The following is a 25,261-nucleotide window of genomic DNA, read 5'->3' on the forward strand; positions in this document are numbered from 1 at the left end:
AGCATACTTTATTATATAAACTTATGTACATGTTTTTGGGGGAAGGAGAATGGATTTATTTTTTAACCTTTTTAACATTTTTAATTTGTGTTATGCTGTTACAGGTCTATCTAAGTGAGAAGTAGGAGACCCCTTTCAGAATCGTTCAGAGCACTGTATAACTGCTGCTCTTTTAAAACTCATGACTCTTCTACTAACTGTAACAGGCTACACCATGGGCTGGAGTTCTTCAGTGGAGGCATTGCGAGGGGGAAAAGGGGAATGACAGGAAAAGGTTTTCTTGCCTTTTTACAGCATGTATGATTTGAATAGTCACAGGAAATAAAAGGTTAAATAAGGGCCAGTCATGTATACTTACTTATTTAAACTTGGTATATCAGTTGAAGAAAATTGTAAATTGGTATCCTTAAATATAAAGGACTTAATCAGAGGACTTGTTTCCTCATTAAAATCCATCAGTTTATCTGAGAACACTGTGCATAAAAGAGTGAAAATGTCTTTTGAACTGAATCCAATAAATGCATAGTGTGAAAATTGAGTGGTATTGGTCAAATCATTTATAGTAATGAAAATGTTTACATTAAATCATATTAAAGTGTAGAAAACCATCTGAAGTTTTGTTTTTTTTTTTGTACAAGAGAATAATTACATTATAGTAGTTTCCTAATGCTTCAGGACTGAAAAATAAGCTGGCTAGATATATGTTCCTCCTGTGCTCTTTTATGTGGCATTTTGCGCTATTGGCTACCTTTTTATGGAAGGTGACAAGAAATAATATGACCATGGTTTGTTTAAGTTTTAGGGAAAGGATAAATTGATGGTGATTGAAATAATCTGGAATAATTTGTAGCTACTTTGGTCTAGCAGATGAACTTCAATTCTTTTTATGTTCAAAGAGGAAAGCAGTACAAAGAGATGTTTGTCTTCCATATAGCCTTGTTTTTCCAGGGCAGTATTAAGCTGGGGAGGTCTTATGACCTTGAAAGAGAGACTTCCACAGAATTAAACAAATAAGGAGAAACATAGTATGTGCAAAAATGTTTTACTTGAGTAAAATTAGTCTGTTTCCTTTATTCAGCTTCTCCTTGATCCTTCAGTGAAGTCATAATCCTGTGCTTGTGGTATTGGTCAGTTGCCATAATAATGGTTGTTATGTCACATGTTCAGCAGGAGGTCACTGCATATTAACTAACTAATATTAACAATAAGAAGGAAGGAATGCAAGCAAAAATAGGGAAAGAATAGATTAGAGAATACTTAGATAAATTAGGTATATTCAATTTGGCAAGGGCTGATGAAATTCATCCTAGGGTACTCTAAGGAATTAGTTGAAGTAATCTTGGAACTGTTTGCATTTATCTTCAAGAACTCATGGAGGACAGGTGAGATCACAGACGACTGGAGAAAAGCAAACATAGTATATAAGATGGGCAACAAACAAGGACCCAGGGAATTACAGAACACTCCTCTTAATTTACTAACAAATTATTGAACAATCACTTTGCAAGCACCTGGAAGAGAATAGAATTTTAAGGAATAGCCCCCATGGATTTGTCAAGATCAAATTTTGCCAAATCAATCTACTTTCCTTATTTGATAGTTACTCGCGTAGTGGATGGGGAGGAAGCGGTAGATGTGATATCTCTTGATTTTCGTAAGCCTTTTAATGCTGTCACACATGATATTCTCATAAATGAACTAAGGAAAAGTGGTCTTGAGTATATTGCTATAAGGTGGGTGCAAAACTGGTTGGAAGACTGTACTCAGAGAGTAGTTATCAGTGGTTCCCTGTCAGACTGGAAGGGTGTATCTACTGGGGTCCCACAGAGGTCAGTTCTAGATCTGATACTATTCAATATTTTCATTAAGGACTTGGATAATGGAGCGGAGAGTATACTCATAAAATGTGTGGATGACACCATCTGGGAGGGATTTCAAGCACTTTGGAGGGCAGGATTAGAATTCAAAATAATCTTAACAAATTGGGAGAATTGGTCTGAAATCAATAAGATGAAATTCAGTAAAGACAAGTGGAAAGTACTACACTTCAGATGGAAAAATCAAATGCACAACTACAAACTGGAAAGTAACTGGCTATGTGTTACTACTGCTGAAAAGGATTTGGAATTTACAGAGGATCACAAATTGAATATGAATCAGCATAGTGGTGCAGTTGAGAAAAAGGCTAATATTCCGGGGTTTATTTACAGGAGTGTCATATGTAATTGTCTTTGCATTGGTGGGGCTTCAGCAGGAAGGCTGTGTCCAATTCCACATTTTAGGAAAGATCATAGAATCATAGAATCCTAGAATATCAGGGTTGGAAGGGACCCCAGAAGGTCATCTAGTCCAACCCCCTGCTCAAAGCAGGACCAATTCCCAGTTAAATCATCCCAGCCAGGGCTTTGTCAAGCCTGACCTTAAAAACCTCTAAGGAAGGAGATTCTACCACCTCCCTAGGTAACGCATTCCAGTGTTTCACCACCCTCTTAGTGAAAAAGTTTTTCCTAATATCCAATCTAAACCTCCCCCACTGCAACTTGAGACCATTACTCCTCGTTCTGTCATCTGCTACCATTGAGAACAGTCTAGAGCCATCCTCTTTGGAACCCCCTTTCAGGTAGTTGAAAGCAGCTATCAAATCCCCCCTCATTCTTCTCTTCTGCAGGCTAAACAATCCCAGCTCCCTCAGCCTCTCCTCATAACTCATGTGTTCCAGTCCCCTAATCATTTTTGTTGCCCTTCGCTGGACTCTCTCCAATTTATCCACATCCTTCTTGAAGTGTGGGGCCCAAAACTGGACACAGTACTCCAGATGAGGCCTCACCAATGTCGAATAGAGGGGAACGATCACGTCCCTCGATCTGCTCGCTATGCCCCTACTTATACATCCCAAAATGCCATTGGCCTTCTTGGCAACAAGGGCACACTGCTGACTCATATCCAGCTTCTCGTCCACTGTCACCCCTAGGTCCTTTTCTGCAGAACTGCTGCCTAGCCATTCGGTCCCTAGTCTGTAGCTGTGCATTGGGTTCTTCCGTCCTAAGTGCAGGACCCTGCACTTATCCTTATTGAACCTCATCAGATTCCTTTTGGCCCAATCTTCCAATTGGTCTAGGTCCTTCTGTATCCTATCCCTCCCCTCCAGCGTATCTACCACTCCTCCCAGTTTAGTATCATCCGCAAATTTGCTGAGAGTGCAATCCACACCATCCTCCAGATCATTTATGAAGATATTGAATAAAACCGGCCCCAGGACCGACCCTTGGGGCACTCCACTTGATACCGGCTGCCAACTAGACATGGAGCCATTGATCACTACCCGTTGAGCCCGACAATTTAGCCAGCTTTCTACCCACCTTATAGTGCATTCATCCAGCCCATACTTCCTTAACTTGCTGACAAGAATACTATGGGAGACCGTGTCAAAAGCTTTGCTAAAGTCAAGAAACAATACATCCACTGCTTTCCCTTCATCCACAGAACCAGTAATCTCATCATAAAAGGCGATTAGATTAGTCAGGCATGACCTTCCCTTGGTGAATCCATGCTGGCTGTTCCTGATCACTTTCCTCTCATGCAAGTGCATGAGGATTGATTCTTTGAGGACCTGCTCCATGATTTTTCCAGGGACTGAGGTGAGGCTGACTGGCCTGTAGTTCCCAGGATCTTCCTTCTTCCCTTTTTTAAAGATTGGCACTACATTAGCCTTTTTCCAGTCATCCGGGACTTCCCCGGTTCGCCACGAGTTTTCAAAGATAATGGCCAGTGGCTCTGCAATCACAGCCGCCAATTCCTTCAGCACTCTCGGATGCAACTCGTCCGGCCCCATGGACTTGTGCACGTCCAGCTTTTCTAAATAGTCCCTAACCGCCTCTATCTCCACAGAGGGCTGGCCATCTCTTCCGCATTTTGTGATGCCCAGCGCAGCAGTCTGGGAGCTGACCTTGTTAGTGAAAACAGAGGCAAAAAAAGCATTGAGTACATTAGCTTTTTCCACATCCTCTGTCACTAGGTTGCCTCCCTCATTCAGTAAGGGGCCCACACATTCCTTGGCTTTCTTCTTGTTGCCAACATACCTGAAGAAACCCTTCTTGTTACTCTTGACATCTCTGGCTAGCTGCAGCTCCAGGTGCGATTTGGCCCTCCTGATAACATTCCTACATGCCCGAGCAATATTTTTATACTCTTCCCTGGTCATATGTCGAACCTTCCACTTCTTGTAAGCTTCTTTTTTATGTTTAAGATCCGCTAGGATTTCACCATTAAGCCAAGCTGGTCGCCTGCCATATTTACTATTTTTTCGACTCATCGGGATTGTTTGTCCCTGTAACCTCAACAGGGATTCCTTGAAATACAGCCAGCTCTCCTGGACTCCTTTCCCCTTCATGTTAGTCCCCCAGGGGATCCTGGCCATCCGTTCCCTGAGGGAGTCGAAGTCTGCTTTCCTGAAGTCCAGGGTCCGTATCCTGCTGCTTACCTTTGTTCCCTGCGTCAGGATCCTGAACTCAACCAACTCATGGTCACTGCCTCCCAGATTCCCATCCACTTTTGCTTCCCCCACTAATTCTACCCGGTTTGTGAGCAGCAGGTCAAGAAAAGCACCCCCCCTAGTTGGCTCCTCTAGCACTTGCGCCAGGAAATTGTCCCCTACGCTTTCCAAAAACTTCCTGGATTGTCTATGCACCGCTGTATTGCTCTCCCAGCAGATATCAGGAAAATTAAAGTCACCCATGAGAATCAGGGCATGCGATCTAGTAGCTTCCGTGAGCTGCCGGAAGAAAGCCTCATCCACCTCATCCCCCTGGTCCGGTGGTCTATAGCAGACTCCCACCACTACATCACTCTTGTTGCACACACTTCTAAACTTAATCCAGAGACACTCAGGTTTTTCTGCAGTTTCGTACCGGAGCTCTGAGCAGTCATACTGCTCCCTTACATACAGTGCTACTCCCCCACCTTTTCTGCCCTGCCTGTCCTTCCTGAACAGTTTATAACCATCCATGACAGTACTCCAGTCATATGAGTTATCCCACCAAGTCTCTGTTATTCCGATCACGTCATAGTTCCTTGACATCACCAGGACCTCCAGTTCTCCCTGCTTGTTTCCAAGGCTTTGTGCATTTGTATATAAGCACTTGAGATAACCTGTTGATCGCCCCTCATTGCCAGTATGAGGCAGGAGCCCTCCCCTCACAGACATTCCCGCCTGTGCTTCCTCCCGGTATCCCGCTTTCCCACTTACCTCAGGGCTTTGGTCTCCTTCCCCCGGTGAACCTAGTTTAAAGCCCTCCTCACTAGGTTAGCCAGCCTGCTGGCAAAGATGCTCTTCCCTCTCTTCGTAAGATGGAGCCCATCTCTGCCCAGCACTCCTCCTTCATGGAACACCATCCCATGGTCAAAGAAACCAAAGCCTTCTCTCCGACACCATCTGCGTAGCCATTCGTTGACTTCCACGATTCGACGCTCCCTACCTAGGCCTTTTCCTTCCACGGGGAGGATGGACGAGAACACCACTTGCGCCTCCAACTCCTTTATTCTTCTTCCTAGAGCCACATAGTCCGCAGATCATAGAATTATAGAAATGTCAGACTGGAAGTGACCTCGATAGGTCATCTAGTCCAGTCCCCTGCACTGAGGCACGACTAAGTATTATCTAGGCCATCCCTGACAGGTGTTTGTCTAACTTGTTTTGTAAAATCTCCTGTGATGGAGATTCCATAGCCTCCCTATGTAATTTGTTCCAGTGCTTAACTATTCTTACAGTTGGGAAGTTTTTCTTAATGTCTATCCTAAATCTCCCTTGCTGCAATGTAAACTGAGTTTTGCAGAAGATTAAATTGTTTTAATGCTGACATCAAACAAATAAGTCTTCAGAACTGTCCAGATTTTTTTATATTAGTTTGATTTAAATGAGAAAATAGTTTGTTGGCAATTGTACAGAAGTAAAAAGTAAATAATTAAGTAAAGGATAAGTACAAAAGCAAACATTTACATATCTAAGACAGAATCATTAAAATAACACTAAAGTTTAGCAACAGAATACTGAAATTGCCAACAGCTTGACAGAAAAGTTGTTTCTCTCACAGCAGAAGCATTATCCCTCTGCCAACTCTCAGTCCAGATTATCTGTCCCAGAAAGGGGTCTCTGTATAATTACAGTCCTTTCTCACTTACGCTTAGTTAGCTTTTGAAGTCCACGTGACTGGAAGTCTGTAACCTGTGGTGACTTTCGTCCTTACATCAAATGTTCTTTTCCCCAGGGTCACATCTGTTCATTAAACCATAAGACAAACAATTCCTAGAAGTCAATGCGGACAGCCAAAATGTCTAAATGTGCACAAATATTAGGTAGTAGTCCCTGCAGTTTTCATTTCTGTTTTTCTATGGCAATTCGCATTTTGCTTCTCACTTTCAAGGCTCACGTACCTTTAGTAGTTTTTCATTAACATGCAAAGGATGGTAGCTCCTCTGCTGGCAGTCTAACTCAAATTAAGAAAATGATATGTGTAAGAAGCACACATTCAGAAGACCGTTTATTGCAGATTGTTATAATTAGGGATAGGCAGACTGGTTTGAGTAAAATAAGAACAGACCATCCAGCAATCTCACACTTTGAATCTGAGCAGAACCATTAGTTATTGCACTGCCAACACTTTTATTTATACTTAGCCAAGCCAGTTTTGCACACAATTTCTGTAGTCCAATATATTTTTCTTCATTAAACAATTTGTCCTAAAATATAATCTAGATTTCTTTATTTTTGAGTCAATATGCATCTATATATGATTTTCTGTCTCATCCCAATGTCATGCTTCAGGCAGCCTTTGCATCTCTAAGGTTTTAATAGATGAACCATCAATATTTTATTGAGTCAGATGAGGATTGTATATAGCATAGTTTTCTGTTCTCTCTTTTCTTTCTCTCTCTCACTTAGTTTCTCTTGAATTTGGCTGGTGAAAATGTTTTTATACATAATGTGAAATTAGAAGATTAGAACTTTGCTGTTTGTGTTACAAACGCACAGGCATTTACCACTGGATGTAAAGTAGAATCTGTTTTCATGTTCAGCAGTATAGGGCTTATGACACACAGTACAGTAACTATGACTCTACCCTTCAGAGGGCAATGGTACATGTATGCATTATTTAGTTCATTTACAACATTAGCGAAAACAACACAACCAAAGCCTTGGTCCAGAACTTGAACTATCTCATCCCTTACTTTTCCTTTTTTGTATACCATGGCATTTCTAGATCCCAAATGAGATTTGAAGAAATGCTGAAATACTGCTAAAACAGCTGTGTATGGTCAAACTAATAGAAGTAACCAGTACCAATCTCGCAGACAAGCCTATTCCTGTGATATTTTCCACCTAGATTTTGTTATGGTTTGTATAATTTGGATGAACTTTGGCTAGATCTCAGAACTTTTGGCTTCTTATCTGAACTGAACCATTGAAAGTTTTGAGGTTCATCCATTAGTAATTATTATTATCCCATTCACTTTTTGAATTGATTCTTTATAAAAAAAAAATCCATGAAGGCCTGGTCTATAATGGCCTTATTTATAAAGGCTGACATCTTCCACAAAAAACTATAGATTGATCCACTGAACAGTTAAACTCTTAAATTGGAGTCTATTAAGGTAATTATATTTAATACAAAAATAACTTTTTGGTTTTATTTTTATACATAACAAGTTTTTTAATCTAAAAAATTTCCTCTTAAATTTGGACTTCAGCATTGATATGTAAGCTGCAGATATGTAAATCCTTTGTAGTGTCTCATAAGATACTAGTCCAGTTAGTACTGTGTTTCATATATGCTGTTGCTGCAGAATGAACAGTGAGAGAGCTTGCCAAGTTGACAGTACTGTGTATTTCTGGGAGCTTAGTGCTTTATTCTATTTATAGTAAACCAGCACTAAATTATTTATAACTGGTTAAATTGAAAGTTCCCAGACTTCATTTTACAAGAAAATGAAATTACCCAAGTGATCTCTTCCATGTCCCGTCTTTCTTTGCTTTCAGTGCACAATCCTGTATTCACTGGTATGGAGTGAATGATGACCTATAATGTGTTTTCTTCTTGAGATCAAGAAGCTTAAAAGAAGTCGTACAAATAAAATATAGCACATAGTTTTTAAAAAAAGGAAAATAAGGAATTCCACTTCAGGATGTCAAATACAGAATAACACTACTGTGCTGGTGTGTATTACTCCATAAAGATCTCAGTGAGGTGCTGGATTTATACTGAAGAGGGCAATAATAGTTATGTAGCTTTTCATACAGAATGGATGCAAGTTTGGGGTATAATGGGAGTCTTGTTACAGCACTGACTGGTTACTGGGGCTTCGTCTACACTTGCCTTTTTTCTGAGAAAGTTCCCTCTATTCCCACTGGTGCAGCTCTGCTGGTTGTAGCAATGGCAGGAATTGCCCTTTTAGATAAGACTTCAGCTGACTGCTAGAGTTTAACCATTTAACCATTTAAACCTGCTCACAACCGCTCTGTGTGACACTGGTGAAAATACTGGGAGTTGTTCGCATCTTGTTCACATTTGTGCTCTTGCTGTTAGGGCCATGCCAGTGTATTTGTGTAAGCAAGGACTGAGAGAGCCTCTACCATATAGTTGTTGGTGGTGTTCAAAATACCTCTTGAAACCATAGAACATGATGAAAAATGGTGCCAGGCAAAAAGTAGCAACATGACTCCAACTTAGTGACCAGTCACTGTCTCACTGAAGTTAATGGCAAATATCCCATTCATTTCAATGGTGCAGGATCCAGGTTCTTGATAACAAAGAGTCTTTTACATACCTACTTGATCCATGGGGTATGAGACTGTATTACACAGTAGCCAAGGGTGAAAGTGGGCCAGTACAGTGTACTGATAAACACCCGCACTGGCCCATACCCAGCCCACATTTAAAGCCCTCTTTAATGCCCCTGCCCCTTTTGCCTCCCTTGTCGGCGGCCCTGCTGGTAGGGTCCATACTGGCAGGGCCGCCGACAGTGGGGGAAGGGGCAGCAACGTTAAAGGGGCAGTGCTTTAAGGATGGTCCTTTGCTGCGGCAGAGCTTTAACGTTGCTGCTCCCCACCCCCCAGCAGCAGTGGTGTCCGGAACCCCGCGCCCCTTAAATCAACACGGGAGCCCAGGGCAGCATTGGGCTGGCTGGGGGATGCTGACCCCCAGCCCCGCCCCTTCCTCCTGAGGCCCCGCCTCTTCTGGGGCTCGGAGCCGCCCTGGCCCGTACTGGTAAGTGTTCTGACTTACTCTCACCCCTGACTGTAGCAGACTTTGAGACAAGCCTCCTAAAGGAATAGGTAGTCAAGTATTGCTCAGAAGTATATAATTTATCCTTCTGTCAGAATACAACATAAATTCCTCCTCACGTGTCATAGATCGATAAAAGTCCTGGTGTGCTACGCTCTAGAGTGTCTCCACCTGCCGTTTTGCCTTCCTGTCTACTTCCTTTTTCCCCTCAAGTGGGGAGCTGAGAGGGTTTCATGCTCTTTTCCTCAATGTGCTCTTAAAAAGACATAGTAGGAGGACAGAAGTGGTCACAAACGCACCCATACCTTCTCTTAGATGATTTGGTGTTGGGAGACCTTTACTCTCCAGGCCAGGAAAGGCATGTGGTGGCCACTTAACTATTTTCCTTTGGGCCTTAGGAGGTCTACAGGGGGAAGAATGCATGGCTGGCTTCAGATTTGGGTAGCCACTAGGGGTACAATGAAGGCTGATATTTTCAAAGGAGTATAAGCTAGCTCACGGGGCGAGAAGACACCACTGTGATCAACTAAACCAGGAGTGGCCAACTTGCACCTGAGAAAGAGCCAGAATTTACCTATGTACATTGCCAAAGAGCCACAGTAATAAGTCAGCAGCCCACCATCAGCTCCCCATGCCTGCCAGCAGCCCTGCTGATCAGCGCCCCTCTTCCCCATGCCTCCTGCGGCATGCAGGAGGCTCTGGGGGGAGCGGAAGGAGCGCGGGCATGGTGGGCTTAGGGAAGGGGGCAGGAAGGAGAGGGAGGCCTTGGGGGAAGGGGTGAAGTAGGGGCAGGGACTGTGGCAGAGCCAGGGGTTGAGCAGTGAGCACTCCCACCCCGGCACATTGGAAAGTTGGCACTGGTAGCTCCAGCCCCAGAGTTGGTGCCTATGCAAGGAGCCGCATATTAACTTCTGAAGAGCCACGTGTGGCTCTGGAGCCACTGGTTGGCCACCCCTGAACTAAACCGATCTCCTGTATAATGCAAGACATAGAACTTTCCTGAATTAATTTCTATTTGGGCTAGAGCATATCTTTTAGAAAAACATCCACTCTGGATTTAAAAATTGCCAGGAAGGAGAATCTGCTGCAACCCTTTGCAAATTATATGTCATTAATTACCCTCACCGTTAAAAATTTGTTTCTTATTTTCAGTCTGAATTTGTCTAGGTTCAGCTTTCACACACCGGATCTTGTTATGCCTTTGTCTATTAAAAAGCCCATTATCACATTTTTGTTCAATTGTTGTTTATAAAATGTCTTCAAATAACACCTTAACCTTCTCTTTGTTATGTTAAATAGCTTGATCTCCTTAAATCTATCACTATAACAGGGGTGGGCTATAACAGGGGTGGGCCACATCCAGCCCGTCAGAACTTTTATTCTGGCCCTTGAGCTTCAGCCAGGGAGTGGGTTTGGGGGCTTGCCCTGCTCCGGCACTCCAGCCAGGGAGTGGGGTCCACGCAGCTCCTGGAAGCAGTGGCATGTCCCCCCGCCCCCTTTGGCTCCTACTATAGGAGCAGCCAGGGGACTCTACATGCTGCCCCTGCCCTAAGTGCCAGCTCTGCAGCTCCCATTGGCCATGGTTCCCAGCCAATGGGAGGTGCCATGGCAACGCCTGCGGACAGGGCAGCGCACAGAGCTGCCTGGCCGCACTTCCACGTAGGAACCATAGGGGGGACATGCCACTGCTTCGAGGAGCTGCTTGAGGTAAGCACCGCCCAGACGCTGCATCCCTGATCCCCCTCCCAGGCCCCAACTCCCTGCCCCAGCCTTGATCCCCCTCCCACCTGCTGAATCCTTTGGTCCTACCCCAGAGCCCGCACCCCCAGCCGGAGCCTTCACCCCCTATCTCAGCCCGGAGCCCCAGCCCTGCACCTGACCCTCATTTCTGGTCCCATCCTGGAACCCACACCCCCATCCGGAGCCGTCATCCCCTCTCGCACCCCAACCCCCAATTTCGTGAGCATTCATCGCCCACCATACTATTTCCATACCCAGATGTGGCTCTTAGGCTAAAAAGTTTGCCAACCCCTGCAATATAAGTTATGTTTTCCAATCCTTTAATCATTCTTGTGGCACTTATCTGAACAGTCTGCAATTTATCAGTATCCTTCTAGAAGTGTGGACCCCAGAACTGAACACATTGTTCCAACATTGGTCACACCAGTGTCAAATTCAGAAGTAAAATACCCTTCCAAATCCTACTCAGTTTTCCCCTGTTTATGTATCCCAGACACCCAAATACAATTAAAATCCAGTGGAAGTTAGGCTTCTTGGAAAGAAGGCTTGCAGAAAACATGGCAGCTGCGTTGTAGAACTTCTGATCCCCACCAAGCAAAATCTTGCTCAAGGGAAGTTTTAAGAGCTCTGCATGGTCCTCTCCTTTCTCCTCCTTCCTAAACCTAATGTTTTCTCCCTGCAGCTCTTCATTCTATTCTTTCTGCCTGATCTCCAATTTGTTCATGTAGAACTGTCCCATTGTAATTACTCCCTGGGTGCAAGCAGCTGATCCTCATAATGTACATATGTAATTTCACCTCAGCTTCCCCATATTCCCCAATACCAAAAATGCCTTTCTTTCTGATTTTGTAATTTTCCTTCCCTTATTTAGTTTTGAATTGGTTATAGAAATAACTGCCTTGATTTGGTTACTGAACATTCTTCTTTGTTTAAATTTGGTCTGCTGGTCCTTGACTGAGAAACTTCCTATGTCTTTGATTCCAAGAAAAAAAAGATTTAACCACCAGGTTCTCACAAAGACCTTGTATATATATGACTCACTACATGTTAAAGATTACTAATTATCTAGGAAACCAGACCACTGTAATACCATAATCCTCTTTCATTCTATACCTGAATCTTTCTTTTCTGCAAAAAAAGTGAGAATTCAGAATATATGTTCAATCCATGCAAATATGGTATTGGTATCGATGTAGTTCTAGTGGATATTAGTCTGAAAACCGATTCCTTTTTTAAATGATCAAAATTTTCATAATATTAAAGGAGGGAGAAGACTAGTATTGGCTTATCTAGGAAACCATGTTTTTTAAGAATAAATATGCTAAAGAACTATCTGATGACATTTTCAGGACAATTAGGATCAATTGTGTCATTAATAACTTCTATTTTTTTTAAAAAAGGGGGTTGGGAGGAAATAATCTCAGTTATTACATGAAATGGGTTACTCCAGGGCTGTGGACCCAGATTTCAATGCAAACAGATTAGTGTACCTTCCATTATCATACCATAGCCACCTCAGAAAGTACTTTATTTTCTTATTGATATTTACAGTCATGGCACGCACATTCTCATATGCCAGTACAATGTTTTAAGTGTTCCTGGTGCTGTACTGTATAAACACAGAATAATAAATTTCTTTTTCTCTACTTCATGTAAGCATGCTATACAGAGATACCTATTTTGTCTTATCAACATAGTGACTGTAGTGTTTATGATATAGTACCGTAGTAATGAGCCGCTCACCTCTACGACATGTCTTTCTTTCAGATTAGATGATCACAATCATCCCTTCTGGCCTGAAAGTCTGAGTCTGTGTCTTTCTCTTTCAGCTCTTTTAACTTCTTATAGTAGGAAACAGTTCATAGAATAATTCGCCTTTTCTGGATATGTCTCTATCGAAACTTTCACTGTTTAACAATATATATATATATATATATATATATATTGTTAGAGGCCATGTTGGGGTGAAAGTGGAGCCTTCTTTCCTACCTGCAAGTCCTCCATGTATTTTGTAGATGTCTTTCAGGTTCAATTCCCAGTTTGCCTTCCATAACCCCTTCTGCTGTACTAGAAGACCTTCTTCATTCTTACCAGGTTTTCAACTTGCTATATGAAACTTCCTGCAGATTTATTTCCCAGTAAAGCTGTTTCTCAGATTGGCTTTACATCGATATGAATTTAGAGCTTGATACTGTGATGTGGTGATCAGTGAGAATATTTGCAAAAGGACTTCAACAGGATTGAAGGCAGTGGGGAGCATACCATAGAGCAGCGGTTCTCAAACTGTAGATCGGGACCCCAAACTGGGTCCCAACCTCTTTTTAATGGGGTTGCCAGACTTGCTGGGGCCTGAGGCCAAAGCCTGAGCCCTGCTGCTCAGGCCCATCTTCAGCTCTGGATGGTGTGGCTCGGGTTACAGGCCCCCTGCGTGGGACTGAAGCCCATGGGCTTTGACTCCCCACCCCCCTCCACCCCCACCCCCAGCTGGCAGGGCTCAGGCTTCAAGTCCCTCTCCTGGCATCGTGTAGTAATTTTTCTTGTCAGAAAGCAGTCAGGGTACAATGAAGTTTGAGAACCCCAGCCATAGAGAAAGCTCTCTCCTGTCAATGTCCTCCATTCCTGGATCTGTTGGGTTTTTTGTTAACCATTTGGCAAAAGCTTTCATCTGTTTATCAAAAGGGAACGTTTGTTTTAAACTTGCTACACTGAAAAAAGAGGATTCAAATTAGTGCACTGATTTGTCATTCCATACATGTTCAAAATAACTTTAACTTACATGCCAAAGGGGCAGAAGAATGAAATGTAGCAGGAAAAGATATCTAATTTGAGGGTTGAAGTAAATTTTCCCTACTGGTGACCTACCCTTTTTGCCCCCTTTTTGGTTTGTGCAAGTTACTCTTATTGGATTCCAAATCAATCCTATTTAAACTTTCACCACTTATATCTGTCTCGTGACAAGTTTATATCACCACTTTTCACTGTTGAGACTTCCATGGTAAATTAATCTGTTTACATCCACTCAGAATTTGACTCATTATTTTTAAATGTGTGTAGTAGCAACCCAAAATCAAGCTGCTAAAATTAAAAATTGGTTTAAAAACAGAAATCAAGCACATGAAATACCTGTGCCAAGCCAGATATGAAGATCATTGTAGTTGCTCAAACACTGAAAGATTAGTTTCAAGAAAACAAAGTGAGGAAAATGCAACATACAGAAACAGTGGTATAGAAAGGTGAGATGTTAATAATTAGACCATATTCAATGTTTATGTGTATTTCAAAAAAGATTTTCTCCTTTTAAGGTATTAGCTCATACTTTCTAGTTCCGTCTTTTGTAAGGAACGTACTATAAGCTACAGTATATAGTATGAATATACTTATCTGTTTAAAACTTGAGAGGAAAAGAAAACAGCAGTAATTCAGATCTTTTTTTTCAGCAAAATAACCATGACAGCTGTTTGCTAAAATTGTAATTAATGTTCTTTTAATTTTGGTAAACTCAAATGCCTGGAATAACTACAGTGGTGTGTATGAGTGTGAATGTGACTCGACAGGCTTAAACATACCTTTTTTCAATAAGATGTAATATTTTAAAAAGACCTATTACCAATTTCATACTTTTTAGTGAGTTGCTACTTTTCAGATATTATCTACCATTTTTAATGTGTTCGTTTGTTTAAAAATTGTCTGCCTTGCCTAATAAAGGTCTGTGCTTAACGCAGAGCAAGAAAGACAACGTACTCTTATTTTCAAGAAAAGTATTAAAAGTCATTTTTACATCAATAACATCATTCTCTTGACTGCATTCATTATGGGGTGGGTTGCTGGACGCATTTAGCTACTCCATACAAACTCTTCATTTTTAAGGAAAACTGATATGTACACATGGCCAGATGGTAGGGAAACGTAGTCTATGGCTAGTGCTGGAAAGAATGGTCTTAGCATAATGTCTTAGCTTTGACAAACTATATGTAACAATATTTTTTTCTGAACTGCTGATTCTTCCCCATCAAACATGTTTTTTCAGAGGCTTTGCCTATAGAAGAACCATTTTATCAAAGGACCATATAGGACTCCTTTCAATTATTTGTGAACAGAATTACTTTCCAGGCAATCAGAATCAGTGGAATGCAATATTAGGTGTGGGGTGAGAGTGGAGCATTCTGAACCAGAAAATAGACATTAGCAATTAATTAATTAGTCCCACAAGGAGAAGGTACTATTATATTAGAATAATAAGAAGATGAGCTTTTGATTTTGCATTAAGGACATATGAGGGAGACTTGAAGTGAAAAATGTGAATGTTCTTTAGAGCCAGTTCAATGAAATAAAAGATGTTGAGGCTTCTGCATTCGTGGACTCTCATGCCAGACCAAGAAAACTGTGAAGAACCATCTTCTTTGGATTTGGAGTAGGTTTTACATGATGTTGAACCCTAGATTAGTTTTTCTTGACTCCCACCCTTTATAGTGTCAGACAAGTGATTTTTAAACTTAAAGGAATTAGAAAAAGTATTGAAAACACAAAGTTTTAAAACTTAATTTACATAGTAATTCAAGCTTTTTTTTAATAAAATGGATTGATTAGTTGTATTTAACTAAATTAGTGGTGTGGAGCTGTCATTAGCAAACCTATTGGATTTCATGCCTCCTCTGTCCAAAATGCTTTCTTTTATGATGGTACCATGAATAATTCTGCAAGATCCTTACGTTGAGCCGCTGTCCTTCTGGCCAAGGAGGATGGAATGGAAACCCTTTGAGTCTGCAGTACACATTCTTAACTAACCAGAGCATTTCACTGCGAGCTACATGAGACACTTCTTCCTCCCAAAGACAGAGTGTGTTGCCGCTGCAGCACTGAACAATCCTGGGATCCAGAGACTGACTTATCAGTGGATCTCATTTGTAAGGAACTTTTTCTCTCGGGGGTACTTATGTGGGCCCCATCATTCTGGTATCTTAGTGCCTCATAAACATTAATGAATTTTATCCTCATACTACCTAGCCTCTTGGTATAGGGACAAAGGGATTTTCTTACTATCTTGGGCTTGGAGATGATTCAGATGACAAGATGTTTGAATGTAGCTGTCAGCCTGATGGAGACTGCCAGAACTGCGGAGAGCCTTTTGCCTTCTGATGGGTATATTAGGAAAGGTTCTGTTTGATATGGGGAACAGAGTGAGAGTTAAGGAAGAAATGCTGCATGCGTTTATTCGTGTGTGTGTATAAAATAGAAAAAACCCTGAAGTTGTGGGTCTTGGGTGGGTGTTTTATATTGGACTAACCTACAGGAAAGCACTTGAGAATCACGGGCTTTTTCTTCGGCCTCAGGAAGGAGAGCAAGTTGGAATGGCAGGCATAATAGTATTGTTTGTTCAGACTTTTTGAATATTCTGAGACAGAAATTAAATCACAGGTCAGTGGGCGGGAATCCGGTATAGGAAAATGCAGAAAGTCTAGTGTAGGTATCACACAGTGTTTGTCAACTTAATCTGACCAAAATCTAGGAGCCAGCCCCAGAATGATGTTATTTAAAATTAAATTGTGTCTACTGAGATTCATGAATTATAATTGTTTACAACTCTGTCCTTATACATGTACACTATATTTTTTAATACTGTGAATAACTAAAGGTGCCATTGTCCCATTTCATACACCTGGACCATTTAGTTTTGTACTAAAACTCTAACATTTGTGCAACTGGCTGTCAAACATGTGGATGAGCCAAATCACCCCTAGTTTTTAAAAAAAGAAAAATGTAGCAAGAGAAAGCGTTTGTTTGACTTGGTTCCTGTGACAAAACAGAAACACTGGGAGGGACACTAATTCCCATAAGATGTCACTAAGTAATTTTTATGGGTTTGAAATTACATTGCATAATTTTTGTGTTTGTCTCTTTTCCCCCCACCAGGAAATTCCACTTACTTGGATGACCATGGACCACCCCCGCGCAAGGTGAGCTCCTTCCATCCTTACCAGCTGCTTTCCTATTGTATATTTTGGGCCAAATTATGCTCTGTTCCTCCATAGTAAATATGGAGGAGCTCCACTGAGTTTTACATTGGTGTAGCTGAAAGCTCAATTTGGCCCTTTTGCCCCCCCCCTTTTTTAGAACGTATTTTCTTCTCAGGCTTTTGTAGATAGCTTGCACAAAAATACGTTTAACATGGGTAAAACTGGTTCATTGAAGTCAGTGGGAACGGGATTTCAAACCGTTCTTTCCTGGTGCCAACATGATGCAGTTTATCAACACGTACAATAGAATGCTCAGTGGTCCTCTATTCTGGAACAGTATTATCACTTGGTCACTTTAGGAAGCGTCATCAAATTGTTACAGTTATCGTTGTTCTTGTGAAGTATTTGCTCACAACAGCCTAACAGGGCTAAACTATTGTTTCTAAACCCTCACACTAAATCTCTTCCTCTCAGTGTTTCCCTTTTAAAAGGAAAGTATTTCAACAGGTATAGTACTTCTAAAACCTTAAACAAATGCAGAATACATGAACTCAGTGAAATTGGGGTCTATGTTAAAAAAAAAAAATCTGAGAGTGGCTGCACTGGTTTATGCTGAGGACAGTGTACTCTTAAAAGGAAATGGTTATCAAGATAAACATTACTGTTTCTTGATTTTTAAATGAGACTTGTAACAGAGGTGTTTTAAAAAAAAGGGAAGGGGATGGGGGAGAAATCACATGATATACTGGCATTTTACAACTGTAAACTTAAGTTGACCTACATTAGGTTGACTTACAGCCATGCAGTAATTACTGCGGGGGGTGATATCCACATTGCCCTTCTTCGGTCAGTGGTGTGCATCTTCATCAGGGGTGCTTCCACTGACTTAAGAGTGGCAGGCACATGCAGCCCCCCACTGGGAACAGGGCAGCTGCACCAGGCTTCTTAGCTCCCCGCTTCTCACCAGGAGCTGGGCTCAGCTCTGAGCACGGCAGCCGACTGCACTCTGGGCACAGAGCTTCCCCCTAAGTGCAGCCATGCCCTCAGTTGGGAGTGGGGAGCCGAGAGCCCGGGTGGCTGCCCCGTTCCCAGTGGGGAGCGGAGAAGCCCAGTGCAGCTGTTCCCTTCCTCGTGTAGGGGTGGGGTGCTGAGAAGCCCAGTGCGGATGTCCCATTCCTGGCAGGGAGCTGAGAGCCTGGGCAGCAGCCTGGGCAGTGTGGGGATCCGGGACCCCGGGGTGGAGCATGGCTCTCCGTAGGGAACCTGGGTGGCAGCCTGAGCCAGGAGCCTGGGTGGCAGCAGGGCTGAGGAACCAGGAGACAGCTTTCTTGTCAATTTCATGGCCCCAGCAGAGCTGTGAAATTGACAGTGACAACCAATAGATGTAGGTAACGCAGTGTCTGCAGGGGCACTGTGTCACCCTAACTATACCGATATAAGCCCTATGCCTCTCGTGGAGGTAGAAGTATCGTGTCAGTGTAGTAGGACACTTACATCGGGAGGAGCAAGGCTGTAGCGTGTACACTGACATAATTAGGTCAAAGTAAACTGCCTTAGGTTGACCTAACACTTTAGTGTAGAGCAGGCCTCAATAGTTGTGCTGCTAGTGTCAGATAGTAGAAGAGTGGTAGGTGGCAAACTGGTAGATTATAACATTAAAAATTTAAAATTAGGTGTGTTTTATCAACTAGTGAATATAATATGGAAAACAATAGACACAAATAATACTATTGTAGTTTAGCATTAGATTGTATCAGAGGGGTAGCCGTGTTAGTCTGGATCTGTAAAAGCGGCAGAGTCCTGTGGCACCTTATAGACTAACAGACGGATTGGAGCATAAGCTTTCGTGGGTGAATACCTGATAGATGCACCCTTAATGCTGGAATAGCTGTGTCCACAGAAGGCAATTTTAGCTCTTTAACTGTATCATTTTTTAAGCCAATGTAGTTATAGCTGTACAAAAATTCTGTAGGCCAGACCCCAAATCGCTGCCTTCATTGGTGAGGGATGTGAAAATGGCCTGCGTGCTGGCAGCAGTTGCCAGAACCATTGTGCAAGCATAATGTTTCCAGGAGTGTTTGTGGTGGAGGTGTCAAGTACACTTACGTACAGGGTTAGGTAAGTGTAGTATGCTGGTCCAACTTTTCTGGCCAGTGAACTGTGGGGCGCTGTAGTCTTGCTGTGCTCTTTTTCACTGACTGAGTTATGGGCACTGCTTTCCGAGCATTTCAGGAATGCAAGGATGAAGATTATGTCTGGCCTCTGCAAGAGGAAAAGTGGTGACAGGCTTTTGTGCATCCAGGTACAATCTAGCCATTAATATATATGATTCTCTGAAACCTAATTTGGTGTTACCTTAGCTCTGAGACTTTTCAGAAAAGACACATAATAAGAACATTATAATGACATTGTTTTTGCTGCTCTATAAATAAATATAGTGAGTTTTCTTAGAAAGGAAGGCGTAATCCTGCCATGCTATTAATTTTACCATGTTAATTTTATTTTCCTATGCATAGTGTAATATGGTGACATGTTTATATCCTGGTAATGTAAATGTTTCATTTGCAAGGTTATGTACTGTGCAAATGATATACAATGACAAGATAAATATTTTTAAAAGGTTTCCTTTCCCAGATTCTCTCATTTTTCTCTGTTACTTGTAACAGAGGTGTTTAAAAAAAAAAAAAAAAGGGAAGGGGATGGGGGAGAAATCACATGATATACTGGCATTTTATAAATAGCAGATTGGCTTTGGCTGTGGGTATGTTTTAATATGAAGCATTGCCAGGTGAACTCATTTCAGTGGGAATTAGGTACCTAGGGGCTTTTGAAAAGAGGCACCTATCTGCATCTTTGAGCACCCAAAAACCTGTAAAAATCTGGTCCTAAATGACTTAGGTGCTTGTGAAAATTTTGTCCTTAATCTCTCAAAATACAACAAAACCTCCCTTTTAAACATCACACTCCCTCTCCCAACCCCTAAGCTATATTTTTTTCTAATTGCACCTGGAGAGCACAAGTATCCTTATGGGTTTCCTGCATGAGTAGTTATGAAGGTAGATCACTATAGTCCTAGCAGAGATAATAAAATAAACTTAAGTAAACTCTCCACTGATAACTGCTAGGGTAAAAAGATAAAGCTAAATGATGGTTTTTTGTCTTGAAAAATTGTTTCCTGTGTGTCCCTGAAAGACATTTCTTCTGTTGTTTGGGTACAGTCTCCTGCTTCTCTCTTACCCAGAAACATTGTAGCATGCTTGGTCTACAGTAGTGGTTCTCTAACTTTTTTTTCCACGGACCAGTTGAAAATTGCTGAGGGTCTCAGCAGACCACTTAATGATCTTTCCAAATGTTGTTAGTACTGTTAGCTAACTATTGTAAAGCGCTTTGGATAAAAGCGCTATATAAAGAAAATTAATAATAAACTTTTTTTGTTCTACAAATAAAACAACACAACTCAAATTTTAATATCAGTAGTCTTACCTTTTTAATGCGATGGATGTGCCCTCCCTCCCCCGCCACGACAACTCCCGAGCTGGGGCTGGGAAGGAGGGGGGGGTCTCTCCCCCGCTGCGGCAGCTCCCAAGCTGGGGCTGGGAAGGAGGGGGGGTCTCTCCCCCACCACAGCAGCCACAGAGCTGAGGCTGGGAAGGAGGGCCGTCTCTCGCCAGCAGCTGCAGCCCTGGAGCTGGGGAAAGTCGCCTCCTTCTCTAGCCGCCACAGCCCTGCAAATCCCAAATTCCCCCCACCCCCTCTTCTCACCCCACTTCCCCCTATTCCCCTCAAGGCCACCAGCTCATTTTACATGTGCATCTTCTTCAGGATCCAGGCACCTAATTAGTGAGCCACACCTGTGCAGCTTCACTAATTAGGTGGGTGGCCCTTCATTCTCTCATGTGTGGCTGCCCAGGCACTCACCTTAGAGGGAACTATCCGCGGACCACCTGAATGGAGCTCCTGGAGCACTTGTGGTCCGCGGACCACAGTTGGAGAACCTCTGGTCTAAAGAATTGCTTAGAACTGGCCTCCAGGGTAAAGTATTCGGTGCTTGACAGAGTAAAAGCAATGTTTATTCCAGATCCATATTTTTTGTGTTTGATTTAGCACTCAGAAATGCCTTCCCAGGCCAGTAAGGAAAGGACTGTAATCTAGATTAATATAAGATTTTTTTTAACCTTGTCAACTTTTTTCTGATTTGCATGCCAAATTTAGCATTTTGTTCCTCTTATTTCAGGAGTTTTGCGTTACACAAGAAAAGGGCTGGGGGATGTGTGCCATAATGCACAGTAGCAACAGTTCAGATTTATCCATCCTAGACAATTTCATAGTACAGTCTGAAAAATTTACCTTAGTTCCCTTGTCTTAAAGATTCCTGGCTAATCTGCAATTGCTTTAAGATCTTCCCAGTGCCTTACTATCTTTAGTATATTCACTTAGTACAGTGTGGTGTCTATCCCTTTTTTCTTTATTTCACTCCTCTTCCAGCTGGCAGATAAAGTTTCAAACTTCTGATGACAAATACTGTAGTCTGAAGTGTGTCCCGTGCTTCAGTATTATCTGTGATACTCATAAGATTAAATCTGTGTCCTGCTGATGTCATCATGCTTAGTCTTTGGGCTTCCCAATGTGAACTAGGATGTTTTGAGCAGCCTGAACGTGCTCAGATTTGAATTGAGTGCTTGTGCAATGAATAAAAGTTCTGGGCATTTTGTCCAACCAGCCTCAGTTCTGGGTGTTTAAAAAACAGTACAGCAGGGCAATAGAATATAGTCTTATGTAAGTGCTAATTATCTTACATTTTGAAGCATGTGCCTAATTGCCTCTTTAAAAACATTGGGAGGGCATAGGTTGGGATATAAACATCTTGACTGTCCCAACAGCAACACATTTGCAGTTCTCACTTATTTTTCTGTTCACTCCGGTTTGTCTAAACATTTGCAACGCTGACATTTAGATATTGTGCAGATACTTCATAGTGTTTGTTTAGGGCCATATTCTTCCCTCAGATCCAAAAGTTCTATTGCATGATTAGGTAGGTGTGTATACGTTACTTACCCTCCTTTGAAGCATCAGCTACTGCCATCTGCTTGAGGCAAGAAACTACATGCGCCCTGATTCTCATTCAGGCAGCTTCTGCGTTTTTTATCTCAAGCTAAATATTAGGCTGTTGGAGTTGTAAATTATGAAGTGATAGATGGATGATTCCAAGGGGAATGACGTACAGAAATTGGTAGGTATGATTTGGCTCTTAAATCCATTGTTTAAAATAATATCCGTGTAAAGAATTTTTTAACAGGGCTTCTTACTTTACTACACCTGTCAGCATTCAGTTTTTTTTAATGTGCATAATGCATAACTGTAGAAGCTCTTGGCTGTCGCATGCAATCCTGCAATTCACTTATCCTGGAGTTGTACTTCTGACTTGTTTAATTCATCTGTGAATTCATAGTAGTACTGGGTACTAGTATGGGAAACTCTCCAAATGTTTTTATAACATCTGTGATATTAATCGGTGAGAATTACAGTGTGCTCTAAATGAAACAAAAACATGAAAAGGGGATTTTAGAGATTTAAAAAGTAAGTTTTTAGAATCAGGTTGATTCTAATTTTATATATCTGCTTAAAAAGCTGCTTAAGTTAGAAGTGTTTGTGCATTTTAGCTAATGAACAATGATCAATTGCCCAGGACTGATGTAAATAATGGCTAATAACCGTCTTTAATTTATGATAGTGAAAAGTAACCATGGCCCAATTTGCAATCAATTTAGAGGTTGTGCAGAGAACCTTCTTATATTTTGGCATTCAACATGGCTAGGTACCAGATAAGAATATTTTGAAATAGGACTGACTTTTTTTCCTCACGTGAAGAATTGAAAATAGCACTTTCAGAAAAGGACACGTTTTTGGAATGAGAAAAACCCAGTGTGTGGCTCATAGATTTCAGAAGATCAGGGCAGCTCTCAGCCATACTTCAAAATGGGGCAGCAGCAGCTTTCCCAAACATAAGCAAAGAGAGTGAGCTGGGCTCACTGCTGCACCTACTCAGACGCTATTGCTCTGGTGGTCTGATTCTCCCTTTGGAGTATACTGATGGCAGAAAGAGCAAAAAATCAGATTTAAAGTTGGCTTAAGTGGCCAGCTAAGGATTTACTGGACATAGAGGAATCCTCCAGTGACAGAAAGCTGGTGTAGCTGGCCTATGCTATCCTCCTTCTCAATCCTCGGTGTAAAGGACTTGGACAGAGCCATGCAGCATTCCAGCCATCCCCAGGTGTCAGAACAGATCCTTGGGTGCTGTTGCAGCTAATCATAACTTAAAGCAGCCTTAATGCTGCTCTAAATTGCTCTTGGGGACTGAACCACCCCCTAGCTGGTCCAAGGATCACAAGGTGTAAAGATGACATACCACCAGCCAACTCATCTTCACCATTTTTGGGTCCTCTGAGCACAGGTCAGCCAAAACCAAGAACTAGATCCTATAACTTTAACAGTAAAAAAAAAAAAAAATAACTCTTCAAATAAAGTACCTAGAATTCCTAGATTGCTTCACGTTTTCAGGCAGGTGTAATTAAAGAAAAATTTATGTTCTGGAGTGAACTTTTATTTATCTTTCCCATGTAAAATGGAGCCAAAATAGTACCTATGGATGAAATAAACCTGTTTTAAAAAAATTTCTGTGCAGTTGGTGCAAATTAATGACAGTAATAGACAAAAATAAATTGATGTGTTCCATTACATTAAACTGGGAGGAGAGGTAGATACACTGGAGGGTAGGGATAGGATACAGAGGGCCCTAGACAAATTAGAGGATTGGGCCAAAAGAAATCTGATGAGGTTCAACAAGGACAAGTGCAGAGTTCTGCACTTAGGATGGAAGAATCCCATGCACTGCTACAGACTAGGGACCGAATGGCTAGGCAGCAGTTCTGCAGAAAAGGACCTAGGGGTACAGTGGATGAGAAGCTGGATATGAGTCAGCAGTGTGCCCTTGTTGCCAGGAAGGCCAATGGTATTTTGGGCTGTATAAATACGGGCACTGCCAGCAGATCGAGGGACGTGATCGTTCCCCTCTATTCGACATTGATGAGGCCTCATCTGGAGTACTGTGTCCAGTTTTGGGCCCCACACTACAAGAAGGATGTGGAAAAATTGGAAAACGTCCACCGGAGGGCAACAAAAATGATTAGGGGACTGGAAACATGACTGATGAGGAGAGGCTGAGGGAACTGGGATTGTTTAGCCTGCGGAAGAGAAGAATGAGGGGGGGATTTGATAACTGCTTTCAACTACCTGAAAGGGGGTTCCAAAGAGGATGGACCTAGATTGTTCTCGGTGGTAGCAGATGACAGAACAAGGAGTAATGGTCTCAAGTTGCAGTGGGGGAGGTTTAGTTTGGATATTAGGAAAAACTTGTTCACTAGGAGGGTGGTGAAGCACTGGAATCCGTTACCTAGGGAGGTATGTGTTACCTAGGGAGATGGTGGAAGGATTCCTTTGAAATTTTTAAGATCAGGCTTGACAAAGCCCTGGCTGGGATGATTTAGTTGGGGCTTGGTCCTGCTTTGAGCAGGGGGTTGGACTAGATGACCTCCTGAAGTCCCTTTCAACCATGATATTCTATGATTCTGTGTGTGAATGTTCAGCAAATAAAAACAAAAGTAAATGTATTTTATTTCAGTCCTTGAATGACTGTTTTCTCAGCTGTACTGTATCTTTTTCTCCAGTACAATTTAGGAGGTGAAACTGACACTTGGGGACAAATATTGCAGCCCTTTCTCTAGCAAATCTACCATTGAGGTTGATGAGAGCTTTGCCTGTATAAGCATTGGGTAAGAGCTGCAGGATAGAGTCCTTAGCTTGTGCAGCTGATATATATGTGAATAAAGAAGCTGTGCTGTAGGCACTTGATGACAGATAAAATCTGTTGAAGTGGGGCTCTTTTCGGACAAACTTCCCATGGGATCCCCGTCATGCATCTGATGCTATTGGCAGCTGCTCGGGTATCAGCAAAGCCCTGTGCTTAGCACTTTTGTGACAGTACTTCAAACCATAAAGTGAATACAAAAATGAGTGTGGGTGAAGATTAGGTCAAGAAGAGAACAAACAAAGCACATACCAATACACAAGCTGAATCTGAACCAAATTTTACTAATAACTGAGTTGAAGCCATTACAAAGATATTGGGGCTGTGGAGCCAGTTACTGAAGAAATGCAAATGTCTTGCATAAGAACGGCCAGACTGGGTCAGACCAAAGGTCTGTCTAGCCCAGTATTCTGTCTTCTGACAAT

At 42.0% G+C, this 25,261-nt stretch overlaps 1 protein-coding gene across 1 annotated transcript in view; it reads left to right on the top strand.

Moving 5' to 3' along the window:
• UST (uronyl 2-sulfotransferase) overlaps positions 1–25,261 on the top strand; it is a 288,796-nt gene that overhangs the window by 87,070 nt on the left and 176,465 nt on the right. Inside the window, exon 2 of the mRNA XM_084625151.1 lies at positions 16,929–16,972. Within this exon, the coding sequence (XP_084481277.1) occupies positions 16,929–16,972 (44 nt within the window). The remainder of the gene's footprint in view (positions 1–16,928; positions 16,973–25,261) is intronic.

This window comes from Lepidochelys olivacea (genome assembly GCF_965140295.1).
Source record: "Lepidochelys olivacea isolate rLepOli2 genome assembly, chromosome: 3".
In the NCBI taxonomy this organism is placed as follows: domain Eukaryota; kingdom Metazoa; phylum Chordata; order Testudines; family Cheloniidae; genus Lepidochelys; species Lepidochelys olivacea.